This window comes from Zingiber officinale, chromosome 9A, assembly GCF_018446385.1.
Source record: "Zingiber officinale cultivar Zhangliang chromosome 9A, Zo_v1.1, whole genome shotgun sequence".
Taxonomy (NCBI): domain Eukaryota; kingdom Viridiplantae; phylum Streptophyta; class Magnoliopsida; order Zingiberales; family Zingiberaceae; genus Zingiber; species Zingiber officinale.
Window position 1 is genome coordinate 125,762,089 of NC_056002.1, and position 13,910 is coordinate 125,775,998.

Sequence of the window (13,910 nt, forward strand, 5' to 3'; positions counted from 1 at the left end):
AGGACAAGGAAGTGTCATCCAAAGCCAATGAGAAGAAATATATTAGGGTTGCATATAATTATGGTAAGGATGAGGTGTCCAAGGTTAAGAACAAGAATAAATTAACCAAAGATAAGTTGTCTAAGGTTAAGAAAGTCAAGTTTGTAGGTCAAGTGTCACCCAAGGTGCACCAAAGTGGTATAGTCAAAGTGAATGAGTCACCTAAGGAGGTGGTTAAGGATAAAAGCTCTTGGAGAAGCTCAATGAGTGTTTGGGATATATGGTAAATGGATCTCAAGTGGACTATGCTTGGGACTCAAGATGATTTATCAAATGTACCAAAGTGATTTGGAGACGAATTTGAGTCTCAAATCCAAGAAATTGGCACAATCGGATTGGGATTCATGCATGAAAATATGAAATGGTATTCATATTGTATGAAAATTGGTTTTAGATGTATAGATATCATATAAACTAGTGCAAGGGATGCATTGTGGTTTAGTATGGGCAGATACATCAAGAGGAAGTAAAAATTAGGACTTTTAGTCAAGATTTAATTGAATCATTTAGATAGTTTTAGATTTTATGTCAATATTGGAATTCGTAATCAATATATTTTTCCAATTATAAATTGGTAAAACATGTCTCTCTATAAAATTTGAGAATTTTTGGAGGTCTATGACATTTTTGATGCATTTCTGTAGTTGGTTCAAAAATACTATATTTAGATGAAATAGTGTACCAGTCAACTGATACATTTACTAGTCGATTGGTAACACTGTTCACAAGCACAGAATGTCTCTATGAGCTCATTTTGAAAAGACAACCGACTGATATAGTCTAAAAATATATTTTAGTAATAGGAAATGACCAAAAGGATGGTGAACATGTATGTAATCTTATGGGGATTAATATATGATATTTATAGTCATTAGAGGTTAATAATTGGGATATTGTTGGAGCACTTTTTGATGTATGGAAAAGGGGGAGAAGTGTTGGGTTTAAGTGAGAAACCTACACACCCTTGCAAGAAAACCTAACTTAAGGGGGAGCTTAGGTGAAGAGGGGACAATTGCTCACTTGTTGGCAGAGGAGCAAAAGTTTAACTTTACGGGAAATCCTAGCTCAAGGGAGAGTTTAGGTGAAGGGGGAGCCTAGGGTCAGGTTCCATGACTTATGCATGAGTATATATGCATGTACATTTGTATTGTTATTGCATTTATGTTACCTAACTTAAACGGATTGCCAAACATCAAAAAGAGGGAGATTGTTGGAGAAATCTAGGTGCTCTAGATTTTGATGTTTAGGCAAAAGTTTAAATAAAGTTTATTGTTGTATTTGATATGTATTGTGAATATGCAGAATACAAGTACAACAAGGAAAGTCTATATGTGATTTTGGCGGTGTAAGTCCAAGTGTGTAGTCTTGCCAACGTAAGTCCAAGTGTGACTTAGCAATAGTTGAAGTCTCAGAGGTGAGGAACCTCTTGGCAAAGGAAGACCCGACAACTAAGACAATACCAAAGGAAGCTCCAAAAGGTAAGGCGTGAATGATGGAGAGACATCTGAGGGACGCAAGGCTAATGGAGGAGACTAGAAGGCTAGGTCTATGTTGGTCGGGTAAGGACGAGTGCTGAGTCAATATACTCGGAGGGTCAAAACCCTAGGGTTAAGGTTTTACTAGTCGACTAGCAACTAGACCAGTTGGCTGTGATAGGGCACAGAATATTTCTATGTCTGATGACTGTGAAAGCAGTAAACTAGTTCTGTAGTAATTAGTATAGCAATTACTATAGTAGTACTATAGCAGTTACTGTAGCAGTCGGACTGGTACTTCCATCAGTTGACTGGTATCAAGTCGTTGGCATGTAACGGTCGAATTCCACAAAGGACCAGTCGACTAGTGATTTTATCAATCAACTGGTGGCGAGAAACACAACTAGGTGTTTCCTCCCTAACTATATTTAAGAGAGATCGAGATGTTTGGCTAAGGTTAACAAAAATAGATATAGTTACCCCTATTAGAGTCTTCCAAACTCTCGTGTGATCAAGCGTGCTTGTGCGAAGTTGCGGCGATGTTTTTCCACCCACAAGGAGCTACTTGAGCTAGCCAGAGTTTTCCGGAGAGTCATTGACCTACGGATCGGGATCGTGTACCATACGGACAACCATGCCACAATACATAAACGTGTCATTGGGTTTGTATTTCTTGTCTTTGTATTGTTTAGGGTTTAACTTCCTTGTTAGTATTTTATTTTGTATTTCCGCTGCGTACTAACGAGTATAGGAAGCGATGATTTGGATGATCGGCTATCCCCCCCTCCTCTAGCCGAGCATCAAGGTCCCAACATCTAATTCAAGTTGGCTGTTTCAATTTTTTTTAAATGCCAACAGAATACCGACAGAATCTTTGATTTTGTCAATAAATATCGAATCTATTTACCGACAAAATCAATGATTCCGTTGGTGATTACTAACAGAAATAAAATTTCGTCGATAATATTTGTTGCAGAAATTAATTTTCTTTCGGCAAATAATAACTATGAAAATTAATTCCATTAGAAATCATCGACAGAATTTTATTTTTAATGGTAAACTATTTCCAGACAAATTATCCCTTGACAAAATAATTCCCGGCGTAATTCATCACTAAACACCTACACCGATGAACTTACAATGAAAATTTCCGTTGGTAAAGCTGTTTATTTTTTTAGTATAGCACCACCGTCTAATATCTCATGTCACAGTTTTATAGAGGGTCATCACGATTTACTTTCCTTTGTGTAATTATAATATAACAAACTATAAGAGCATGAGCGTTAAAAATTATTCAGCTGCACCATTAGAGTAAGTATTCCATCAAAATCGAACAAACCGAACTAAATAAATTAGAAATCGAACAAATTGAAATTTTTTCTAATCCACTCAATGGACCGAATTTTCCTAAAAAATCGAACTGACCAAACTAATAAATTATTAGTTAATTTAATTTTCAACCGAATTAACTAAAATTTTAAAACTTTATTAGATTTTTATTAAAAAATAAGATTTTATTTAATATATTATATTTTAAAAATAAAAATAAATTAATTATTTTTTTATTCAGTTAATTCAATATAATTAAATTATAAAATTTAAAATCGAAACGGAATGAATTAACTAAAAATAAAATCAAATTTAATTAAAAAAATGAAAACCGAATTAATAGAACCGTTGGATTCGGTTAATTCGATTTTTCTAATGTTTTTCTCATCGTGGTGTTACCGTCTTGCATCTTCCTCCGGAAACGATGAACACGAACACGCGGCTCCCCGCCCTCCCTCTTCGATCAAACGTGGTGGAGGAGCTTCACTTCGCTTTCACTACTTCCGCGACCCTCCTCTTCTCTCGCATCCGGATCTTATCAACCCGCAACCCCCTCTCCGGACCCCTGCCTCTATGCGTTTCTCCGGATTCTTTTTCCTCTTCCTTCTCCTGATTTTCACGAAGCACACCCATCGGCACGAAAGGTTCTTGTTTTTCTTCCTCGATTACTCCCTCCTTTTTGATTTTTCTGGTTAGATCGGTTGGTCGAACCACTTTCTCTTTGGTTTTCTGGATAAATTTCCTGATTGCATTTCAAGTGATTCTCGATCATGACGGTATTGATCTTCGTGTTCGACGAATTATTTCCTTGTTCATGATAGAATGATAGGTAGATTTTGCCAGATAGGCGTGCGGCAGTTATAGATCTTAGGTTCTCTCAATAGATTTAGTAAAATTTGAACTATACCTGAATTATCGCATGATATAGTAATGCTGGTGGATTGAACTTGCCGAAGAAAAGGATTCGTTTTTATTAGGCTTCCTAAGTGATGTAAAATTGGTACGGAATAATAAAATTTGGAAATGCCTTGTAATATTGTACATCGCCCCCCTACTCTCACAGAATTACTATAACCTACAGGGTAACAATGATCGCCTCTTATTTTTTTCAATAACAAAGCAAAAACAAAATTTGATTCACGCGTGTAGCAAAAGGCGATTCGCTCGTCCCCAGCATCCCCATCAATCCGTCCCTAGGTTAATACGGAGGAGGTAAATCACGAATGACTACTAACCATTAGTACAAGTGGCCAAGATATGGAAGAGAACATGCTCGTGGACTATAAGCAAGAGAATTTATAGCAGTATACGACAAGAAAACTATATATATGCAATTATGAATTTGAATGTGCCAGAGCTTTGAAAGAAAGTGAAATACTCATACCATTTTCCACTCTAATTTTGCTACACTTGTTAATTTTCTTATTTATAATTTGGATCTTACATAAGCTCATTTGTTCATTAAGAGCATCCACACCAGTTTTTTATCCAAAATACATAATTTAGGATAAAAAAAATTACTTTATTAAATTTGGATATCCATTTTTCAATACGCTATATATCAACTTCTCTATTTCTTCTTTTTCATCTATAATATTTAGGGAATAGAATTCATTCCCTAAATTTAGAGAAGTACTGTTTATAAATGCATAATTTAAGAAATGGATGGGATAACTAATGCAAAGATTTTTTAGCTATTCTATCTAAAACTTAAGATAAAAATTTTAAATAGGGCATCTGATATGAATGTTCTAACTATCATAGTTGGGAAGGATATGTGTGTTGAACTTGGAGCTTCTTCAGTTTGGTAAAATTTCATTTTAAGATTTCTGTTAAGGGACAACTCCTCAAATGCCTGATTGTTTTACATGTCATGTTAACAAGATAAGCTCGTTAATGCCCTGATTGTCAACTGCTAATTATATAGAAATACGACTGAAGAAAAGGACAAAAAGAAACTTGCAGCTCCAAGATTGAATGAAAGGATATTATCATCATCATTGTCCAGCAGATCAGTGGCTGCTCATCCTTGGCATGATCTTGAAATAGGTTGATACTTGATAATGTTTTAGTGGCAACATTTTATCTATTAGTTAAAGTTTTCTTACTGCAATTTCTGTTTAGGTCCTGAGGCCCCTGCTGTGTTCAATGTTGTAAGTATTTTTTATTTACAAATAGGCATATTAAATCAACTATCATAATTGCCCTCCTTCCCTTCACGTCAAGAAAATACAAACTGAAAGGTGTGGTTTTATTTGACGAATATGAACTGATGTCAATAATCAAGTATTTGCTCAATTTGAGAAACAGCAAGTATGACTTTTAAACTAGAGTTTCAGAGAAAAATAAGGTTTAAATGTCAGTGGAATTGTTCTGATAACCATGTTGGATATATGTGAATGGAAAAGAGGTGGAAAGGAAAGTAGAAGAGTAAAACAAACCTTAATCAGCCCTGTTTTGGTTATGTTCTATATCAAGTCATTTCATTTATTGAAGTTGATTTCTGTAAGCTGTCTTGGTTATGTTTCATATCCAGTCATCTCATTTTTTAACATTAGGTTGTGGTGATCACAAAAGGAAGTAAAGTGAAATATGAACTTGACAAAAAGACGGCTGATTAAGGTTTGTCTACTCTTCTACATTTAAATTTTATGTTCAAACTTTTAAACACCATTGCATGTTATTATGCGAGCTATTTTGTTGATTATATCTGTAAATTTTTTTCTGTTGATACTACTGAATCACTGGAGACATTTTCAGGTGGATCGCATCTTGTCCTCTTCAATGGTATACCCTCATAATCACGGTTTCATTCCTCGTACACTTTGCGAAGACAATGATCCAATGGATGTTCTGGTCCTCATGCAGGTTGAACCCTACTGCTAAAAGCTATTTAATACTAAGCCTTACATCTTCTGTGATATACACACTATAAAGCTCTTGCATTAGTTTTTCAATGTTATTTAGCATGTCGTGATTCGTTATCATAGTGAAAAGACTAATGGGAGAACCAAAGTTCACCTGAACCTAGCTGGTTACAGTGTTTCATCAATGAGGATGGTGCTTATTTTATGGAAATCGCCTATGAATAGGAACCAGTTCTTCCTGGATGCTTTCTACGAGCCCGGGCCATTGGTCTTATGCCTATGATTGATCAGGGGGGGAAGGATGATAAGATTATTGCAGTTTGTGCTGATGATCCTGAGTTTCATGACTTCAATAACCTTACTGAGTTATCTCCTCACCGTCTTGCAGAAATAAGACACTTCTTTGATGACTGTATCCTTTCGTAGTTCAAGTTTTTTCTCCAGTGATGAAATTCTAGGTTCTTGACAAGCTCTTCAGACAAAAAGAATGAGAATAAAGGGGTTGCTGTCAATGAATTCTTACCAGCAGCTACTGCTCGAGAGGCCATTCAGTATTCAATGTAAGCTTTGGCTCAATATTACATACTAGTGGAATTAGCAGAGCTTTTCCTTTTTGTCAAGAACATTTTACCCTTAATTTCTGCTTAATTCAGTAAAACTTTCAAAAAGAAACCAAGAAAGTATCCAACTCGGTTTTATCTAACACATTAAAAGAACACAAACAGGTTAACTTTATACTTAAAACGCATCTCATAATCCTTGAATAATTGAAAATCATGGTTTATGATTCTTTTTGCAGGGATCTTTATGCTGAATACACGCTGCAAACCTTGAGACGGTAATGTGCCTTCCCAGATTTTAAAACTGCTTTAGTCGAAGCCAGAGACAGATTGATTACAGAAATTCAAATACAGCACTCACAATTTGTTGCGTAAGCAAACTTCGATTGAAGATCATCAAAATCTGATATTTTTTTAAACGCACGATCATTTTTCGACTGATGCATCTTTAAGCTTCAAGCTGAAACTAGAAGATTTAGCGTTGGGGATTACAGCTAAAGATGAACAGCACCTTTCGATAATAAAAATCAGTACTTTTGAAAAGGCAGAGAGAACGGAACAATAAACAGAGTAGGGATATAGCACGAGACTTATAACTCAGGCCCTCTCCCCGCGGATGCGGCGAGCGAGCTGGATGTCCTTTGGCATGATGGTGACCCGCTTGGCATGGATGGCGCAGAGGTTGGTGTCTTCGAAGAGACCGACAAGGTAAGCCTCGGCCGCCTCCTGAAGCGCCGCCACGGCCGAGCTCTGGAACCGGAGGTCGGTCTTGAAGTCCTGCGCGATTTCGCGCACGAGGCGCTGGAACGGCAGCTTGCGGATGAGCAGCTCGGTGCTCTTCTGGTACTTGCGGATCTCCCTGAGAGCCACGGTCCCGGGGCGGAAGCGGTGAGGCTTCTTCACGCCGCCGGTCGCCGGCGCCGACTTCCGGGCGGCCTTCGTGGCCAGCTGCTTCCTCGGGGCCTTGCCGCCGGTAGACTTGCGAGCCGTCTGCTTCGTTCTCGCCATCGCTTACACAGACGCAAAATTAGGGATCCACGAACCAGAGGCGGCAGAGAAATCGACAGTGAGATGGAGATCGAGAGCAGAGAAGGGGATTTTAAATAGGGAGAAAAGAGGCGGGATCCGGTATTGGTTTCGAGAATTTCGGCGCCTGATAGATTCGTTCGTCGGATTAGTTCTCCTTGAGCGGTTAGGATTCAGTCTGATGATGGCGATCCGTGGGCTTCGCGATGATTGTTGGTTATTCTTTAAGGGGCAATCATCGCAATAACTCGTGGGACAGATTCGCGTTGGGTGTGGTTGCCTACTTGCCTGTGTGATTTAAATATATAATATAATAAGGTATAAATTATAATATTCCATGTGCATTATATTTTATTTTGTATTTAATATTTAAAATTTATTTGTCTTTAAGAAAGTCATATTATATAATTTATTAAAGAAATTTATCTGCTTAGTTATGTGCTTTTAGTCCAGGCAGGATCCTCTGGGATAGATGATCTTTGAAGCAAAGGCTCTGACTTCGGCTCCGAATAAAGATCCTTTGATCTAGATTTTTCAATTAATTTGAAATTCCTATTTATTTATTGGATGAGGTAGACTGTATCCCACCGGTTAAATAAGTAGAGTCTAACTTACCTTGTAAATAAGTTTGTAGATCCTCCTTGGTCCAGAAGATCTTGAACTAGAGGATCTGGATCAAATCTAAATAGAAATTCTCTGATTCAGGATTCTTGGATCAGTCTTGAATCATTACTCATTTATTAATGGAGTGAATTATACCTCACTTGTTAAATAGATGGGATTCAGCTCATCCTATAAATGAGTTCGCAGAGTTTTTTCTGGTCTAGAAAATCCTAGATTAGCTCTGGCTCCAATCTGAAGATGGATCCTCTAGTTTGTAAATTACGAATCAAAAAATGATCCACTTCATACATTAGTTAGTTTTGATGACCCCCATCTATTTAACAAAATAGGATCATCAAAATTAACTAATTATAATAAATAGACTATTCTCTGATTTATAATTTACAAACTAGAAGATCTCACCTGCTTAATCCAGACACGAATCCTCTAATCTAAGATCTCTAAATCAATCATAGACACCTATTCATTTATTAATAGAGTGGATTATACCTTACTTGTTAAATAAGTATGATCCAGTTCACCCTTATAAATGAGTTTACAAAGTTTTCTTTTATCCAAAAGATCTTGGATAAGAGGATTTGACTCCGCGCCTGCATAAAAAATATTAATTTTGATTGGAAGAGAAATATTTTATTTTTATTTTACAAATTATAAAATGTAAAATGTAGCATTCTAAAGTATTGGGGAAGAATTAGATGAAAGCACGAAAATTGAAAATTATATTAAGGAAATTGAGACTATTTTTATAAGACAATGTATGAGGTTGAGAGATGTTTTGTAAAATGCATAAAATGTTAGACCGAGATATTGTTCTTTTATAAATAAAAGAAGATACCAGAATTCTGTACTGGGACCCTACTCGTATTAGCCAATAGAAGCGCGGTATACTTTACTAGAAATTTAAATTGGATATCTGCATTGTCGCCGTTAGTTCCCATGGAAAAAAGGGAGAATACGCCAGTCCAAAAGGATTCCTTTCGATTGGCGACTATGGAATTGGATCCGCAACGCAACAGCAACCTTCGATGTTCCGCCTCGGTTCAATCGATCGGAGTTCAGTTGGCGTCGCGATCACCGGTGACCTAACTCCGCCCAGCAGATCGAAGCAAGGAAGAAGGGAAGGTGAGTTCAGCTTTCTCAATATCGGTTTTTGTCTTGTGGAGTTCGGTTGGATCCGTGTATCTTTGTGTTGCTTTGATTCGTAGGTTTTTGGGGAAAAGATAAGATTTTGTTGTTCTAGTTGAGGAGGATCGAGAACTGAGATTGGAGTCGCGGCTGATGGGTGTTTGAGCTGGGGCTTCTGTTTGATTTCAATCCATTTCCTCTGACTCCTGAGTCCTCCCAGAAAGTAGGGGGGAAAACCCAGTTTTTTGTCGACGTTTGGAACCTCTGGTGGTGTATTTGGGATTAGTCGGAGCTGCAAAGTCTGGAGGAGGCTCCTTCAGCTATCTGGAAGTTGAATAGTTATAAATCGTCAGCGATCTTGAGTTGGGCTTTGGAATTCTTGCAAACAAGAAGCTCACTTGATAGAGGTGTGCACGAGAACAAAATTTGAAGTATGTGGAAGCTGACTAGAAATGAAGAGGAGGATTACTTCCCTTCATCCCCAAGAAAGGACTGGTCAATTGGACTGATGAAGTTTGTATTGGTTCTAGGTATTTTGATGATGGGGGTTGTTCTAGGATTGTGCTTGAGCTCCACCTTTACCCACGACTTCAATTCACGCACTGAGCTGTTCTTCCCATCAACGATGTACTCTACGAACTGTGATAAGGACTGTTTAAGCATTAAGAGCTTTCTTGGCCCAAAACACTTGAAGCATAGCATGACAGATGACGAACTTTTCTGGCGGGCATCATTGGTTCCCCAAATGGAGGAGTATCCATTTAACAGGGTGCCAAAGGTGGCTTTTTTGTTCTTGACAAGGGGACCATTGCCTTTTGTGCCACTTTGGGAAAGGTTCTTTAAGGGACACAAAGGGTTATATTCGATTTACGTCCACACGTTTCCTGACTATAAGCTCAATGTCAATGAGGATTCTGCATTTTATGGCCGACTAATCCCAAGCAAAGTAAGTACTCTGTTTCAAACCACATTCCAAATATTGCCTACTTATATCCATTGAATGATTGTTAAATGGCAGATGAATCCTAATCAAACTGCCTAATATTTTTGTGTCATGACTCATGATACAATTTTTTTTTCTTTTATCCCAACATCGGCATAAATGTCTTGCATCTCAAAATGGATGTGTTTCATGTTCTTGGTAATGGATTAAACAAAATAGATAATGTAATGCTACCATATAGTCTTCTGTACAGTTACAGTTTAGATAAATGCATATTCATTATCGGAATACTTTTTTTTTGCAACTTGTTTAAATTATTTGAGTATGAACAAGTATGGACATTCTTCAGTTATCCTTGTCACCATTGTTTAAAGTTCTAGTTAATTTGAAACAATGCTCAGAAGCTCAAATTAAATTTCATTTATATCTCTGTATGGATTGGTGTTTTGCAGGAGGTGTATTGGGGATCTATTACATTGGTTGACGCTGAGAAGCGTTTGTTAGCAAATGCTTTACTGGATTTTTCCAATGAACGCTTTGTTCTTCTCTCCGAAAGCTGCATACCGATATATGATTTCCCCACTGTCTATGAGTACCTCATAAACTCTGCCCATAGTTTTGTTGACTCGTATGATGTGGATACGCCACAAGGGCGTGGACGCTACAACCGACGCATGGCTCCACATATACAGCTATATCAATGGAGGAAAGGCTCTGAATGGTTTGAGCTCAAGCGGGAGCTGGCAGTAAACATAGTTGCAGACAATAATTATTACTACATCTTTAGAAAATACTGCAAGCCTTCATGCTATCCTGATGAACACTACATTCCAACATACCTGAACATGTTCCATGGTGCTCTCAATGCAAATCGTAGCATCACTTGGGTTGATTGGTCAAGAGGTGGGCCTCATCCAGCAAGCTACGGTGCTCCAAGTATCACGGCGGGTTTCATCAAAGCCCTTAGGAATAATGGGACCTTATGTATGTATAACTCGAGGTCATCTTCCATTTGTTTTCTTTTTGCAAGAAAATTTGCTCCTAGTGCCTTGGCACCTCTGATGAACCTCACTTCCGAAGTCATGGGCTTTTGATATGTCCTTTATTGTCGGTGTCACTCCATGAGATTGATTCCTGCCTGTTTTATATAGCAGATAGATGGCTTATGTGTGATTTACCCTGTTCTAACTTTGGTCTCGGAGATGAGAAATGAGAAGGAACAGCTGAGCAGAACTCTTCTAATTTTTTGACGTTATCACAATAGTTTGTATCAGGAACTCACTTTGACACCTTTTTATAGCTAGTAAAGTTCCTTTTACTTTGTCCATCTTACACTAGTTCTGTGAACAAGTTGGCCTTTATCTCATTTATTGACTTCAATGGTGCAACTTAGAAAAGTGAACAACTTTGTATCCATTTCGACATCTGCATTTCAAATATCAGGATCATATGCCTATGGGAATTTGATCGACCAAATGTTGTTACACTTTTGTCTATTGTTAATTCGAATACATTCAAGTTCCTAATCACAAGGCTGTCTTTTTCGCTGAATGGGAGATTAAGCGTATTGAGGTGTCTGCCAAAAGAGGAGGCCAAATATTAATGAAAAATTTGTAGTATTTCAGTTCTAGAGAAGCATCTTATAGTAAGTGCCATCAGTTACTTCCAGTTTCTGTCACACTGAATGGTAAAGTTTGACTAGGAAAATGATTAGATTAAGTTCTTCCCTTAATGTTCCATTCTTGTCAGTTTGGCTCAGCAATGATTGTATTTTCAATTGATCTGTAATTAATTCTCTGTTTTTTCTTCTCAAATGTAAAGACTTAGCAACAAGACTTACCCTTCTATGTTTAAAAGATGATATGCTACATCTCCTAACTCATATTGAATTGCTACAACAAAGAATTTAGGTATTAATAGAAACTGGGAAAAGAAAAACACATCAATTGTCAGAAGAAAGAATAAAACAGTAGAAAATTAATAAACTGTAATATCAAAATCACTAGGTTAATTTATTTATATTCATTCAATATACATAAAATAAATTTTATATATATATATATTCAACTCAGTTAATATTTATGAATGATGTTCATTATTAAAATTCTTATTAATATGTTAAATAAATAAAAAAAATTAAATTTAACATTAATATTTATGAATCATCTTCATCATTAAAAAACAGTTATTGATATGTTAAATAAATAAAGAAATTTTTATATTTAACAAATAAATTTGTATTGCCAAACTTAATAATTCACCAAATAAATTTAAAATATAGAAAAGATATTTGAATTGAGAACTCAATATAATAAATAATTCAGAATTATGGGAAAAGAAAAACAAAAGGGAGAAGCAAACAAGTACTGAAGTCGTTATTTAAAACACTAATTTTACAGGATTCGGCGATCTGAAGCATGATTCTAATTCACAATGCTGACAAGAATTTATTTCATTTTCACCGTCAAAGAAATGCTTTTTACCGCACCGTCTGTTTTTTTTTTCTAAACAAGAGATCTTAAACGGGCTCATGATTCGGCCGACAGGGCGGCGGCGGCGGTGGCGCAGTCGAAACCGCAGCTGCAGCTTGGGCATTCCTCGAAGTTGGAGACGGGGAAGGAAGCGGAGAGCGGGCCGACGTAGAAGTTGAGGGCGGCGTCGCTCCGCGCGACGCTGCCGATGCTGAACCAAGCGAAGAGGATCTTGACGCTGACCCCGTTCAGGTTGGTCAGCGCCCCGGCTTCCACCTTCCCAGTGATCTTCCTACCGTACTTGAGCACGTACCCGCCGTCCACCTTGAACTTGCAATCGCCGGCCAGGAACACCGTGAAGCTCCCGTCGCCCTTCAGCTCATAGCTCTGCACGCCCTCCGGAAGGATGCCCTTGGGGAAATCGAACTTCTCGAGCATCTCGTAGGCGGAGGGTTGCTCGGAGCCCGGCGAGTCGGCGGAGGAGAGGGTTAGGGCGGAGACGAGGAGGAGGAGGAGGACGCAAGATTGAATTTTGAAGGTAGCCATTGCCGAAAGATTGGATTTTGAGATGGTTTCGTGAAGATTGTCTCGCGAGGAATCGAACGCGGAGAGGCGATTGGATTTTGATGACGAACAGGAGGCGGAATAGAGTTTAGGAAGGTATGAAACAGGGCCAAGCAAGGTGGCGACAGACTGGAATTTTGGTGAAGCACGTTAAAATATTGTCTTCGGGATTCCGAAAAGGAAAGAAAATCAAAATAATAATTTTAAAAAAACAAATTGTGTGTTCCGCATGCAAAATCTCTGGAAATAGACTTAAGGGTAGGCCATTAATCTATCCAATCCATTGTTATCTCTCTCCTAAATGGTTTCACTAATCCTAATTTCTTTGATAGGCACCACCCTTTTAAGAGGGAGGTCTTGTGTATTTTAGTTTTGCTTGAATTAGTTTTGAGAAACACTTATTTTTAGGCCGCTACTTGTGCCACTAAAAGAATAACCGAGATTAGCGACTAAATTATTCGGTTGCTAAAAGTTTCATCGCCAACATTAATTGATTAGTAATGGAAAAAACATTCCATCACTAAAATTAACGACAGGAAGTTTATTTTCGTCGTTAATTTTTAGTAAAATTTTGATAGAACCTTTTTTAATTGAACAACCATATTAACATCAAAACAATATCATAGACGACGATATCAACAATGATATCACATAAACAACGATATCAACCGTTACACCAATATTTACTATATCAATAAAACAAATATAGATCAACATGTTGGATATTGGGGCCTTAAATGGACCAAAACAATTTTGAGGAAGGAAGTCATCAATTGTTGAAAGTCGTAATTGACTTCAAAATTGAAATCTACGATTCGCGTAGATAGATTTAGATTATTAGTTTGCTCAAAACCGATTAAGGGTGAATGAGAAATTAATATTTAAAA

The 13,910-nt window shown here is 37.4% G+C and overlaps 4 protein-coding genes across 6 annotated transcripts; 2 read left to right on the forward strand and 2 right to left on the reverse strand.

The window, feature by feature from the left end:
* The first annotated feature begins 3,416 nt into the window (after positions 1 to 3,416).
* Positions 3,417 to 6,552, forward strand: LOC122019554 (soluble inorganic pyrophosphatase-like). Its single transcript, XM_042577013.1, has 8 exons — positions 3,417 to 3,487; positions 4,771 to 4,892; positions 4,968 to 4,996; positions 5,402 to 5,459; positions 5,596 to 5,711; positions 5,936 to 6,122; positions 6,189 to 6,270; positions 6,510 to 6,552. Exons 1-8 carry the CDS (start codon positions 3,417 to 3,419, stop codon positions 6,550 to 6,552), a joined length of 708 nt encoding a protein of 235 aa, XP_042432947.1.
* Positions 6,553 to 6,656: 104 nt separating this feature from the next.
* Positions 6,657 to 7,352, reverse strand: LOC122021234 (histone H3.2). The gene has a single exon (XM_042579328.1). The coding sequence runs from the start codon at positions 7,276 to 7,278 to the stop codon at positions 6,868 to 6,870; it is 411 nt and encodes a 136-aa protein (XP_042435262.1). The 5' UTR covers positions 7,279 to 7,352; the 3' UTR covers positions 6,657 to 6,867.
* A 1,474-nt stretch (positions 7,353 to 8,826) lies between these two features.
* On the forward strand, positions 8,827 to 11,315 carry LOC122020055 (glycosyltransferase BC10-like). 3 transcript variants are annotated; one of them, XM_042577778.1, is made up of 3 exons: positions 8,827 to 9,042; positions 9,126 to 9,991; positions 10,441 to 11,315. In XM_042577778.1, exons 2-3 carry the CDS (start codon positions 9,479 to 9,481, stop codon positions 11,080 to 11,082), a joined length of 1,155 nt encoding a protein of 384 aa, XP_042433712.1. In that variant the 5' UTR covers positions 8,827 to 9,042; positions 9,126 to 9,478; the 3' UTR covers positions 11,083 to 11,315. The 3 variants fall into 3 exon arrangements, with proteins under 3 accessions (XP_042433712.1, XP_042433713.1, XP_042433710.1); XM_042577779.1 differs by having other exon boundaries at positions 9,161 to 9,991; XM_042577776.1 differs by having other exon boundaries at positions 8,827 to 9,991.
* Positions 11,316 to 12,342: 1,027 nt separating this feature from the next.
* Positions 12,343 to 13,157, reverse strand: LOC122020850. The gene has a single exon (XM_042578877.1). The coding sequence runs from the start codon at positions 13,003 to 13,005 to the stop codon at positions 12,517 to 12,519; it is 489 nt and encodes a 162-aa protein (XP_042434811.1). The 5' UTR covers positions 13,006 to 13,157; the 3' UTR covers positions 12,343 to 12,516.
* Between the last annotated feature and the right edge of the window lie 753 nt (positions 13,158 to 13,910).

What these genes read in the sequence shown, in the direction of transcription:
- LOC122019554 (XM_042577013.1), top strand. Translation starts at nt 3,417, where the DNA reads ATGCGTTTCTCCGGATTCTTTTTCCTCTTCCTTCTCCTGATTTTCACG. An exon ending in CACACCCATCGGCACGAAAG is followed by an intron (nt 3,488 to 4,770) that starts GTTCTTGTTTTT and finishes CTAATTATATAG; the next exon opens with AAATACGACTGAAGAAAAGG. An exon ending in GAGGCCATTCAGTATTCAAT is followed by an intron (nt 6,271 to 6,509) that starts GTAAGCTTTGGC and finishes TTCTTTTTGCAG; the next exon opens with GGATCTTTATGCTGAATACA.
- LOC122021234 (XM_042579328.1), bottom strand. Translation starts at nt 7,278, where the DNA reads ATGGCGAGAACGAAGCAGACGGCTCGCAAGTCTACCGGCGGCAAGGCC.
- LOC122020055 (XM_042577776.1), top strand. Translation starts at nt 9,479, where the DNA reads ATGTGGAAGCTGACTAGAAATGAAGAGGAGGATTACTTCCCTTCATCC. An exon ending in GCCGACTAATCCCAAGCAAA is followed by an intron (nt 9,992 to 10,440) that starts GTAAGTACTCTG and finishes GGTGTTTTGCAG; the next exon opens with GAGGTGTATTGGGGATCTAT.
- LOC122020850 (XM_042578877.1), bottom strand. Translation starts at nt 13,005, where the DNA reads ATGGCTACCTTCAAAATTCAATCTTGCGTCCTCCTCCTCCTCCTCGTC.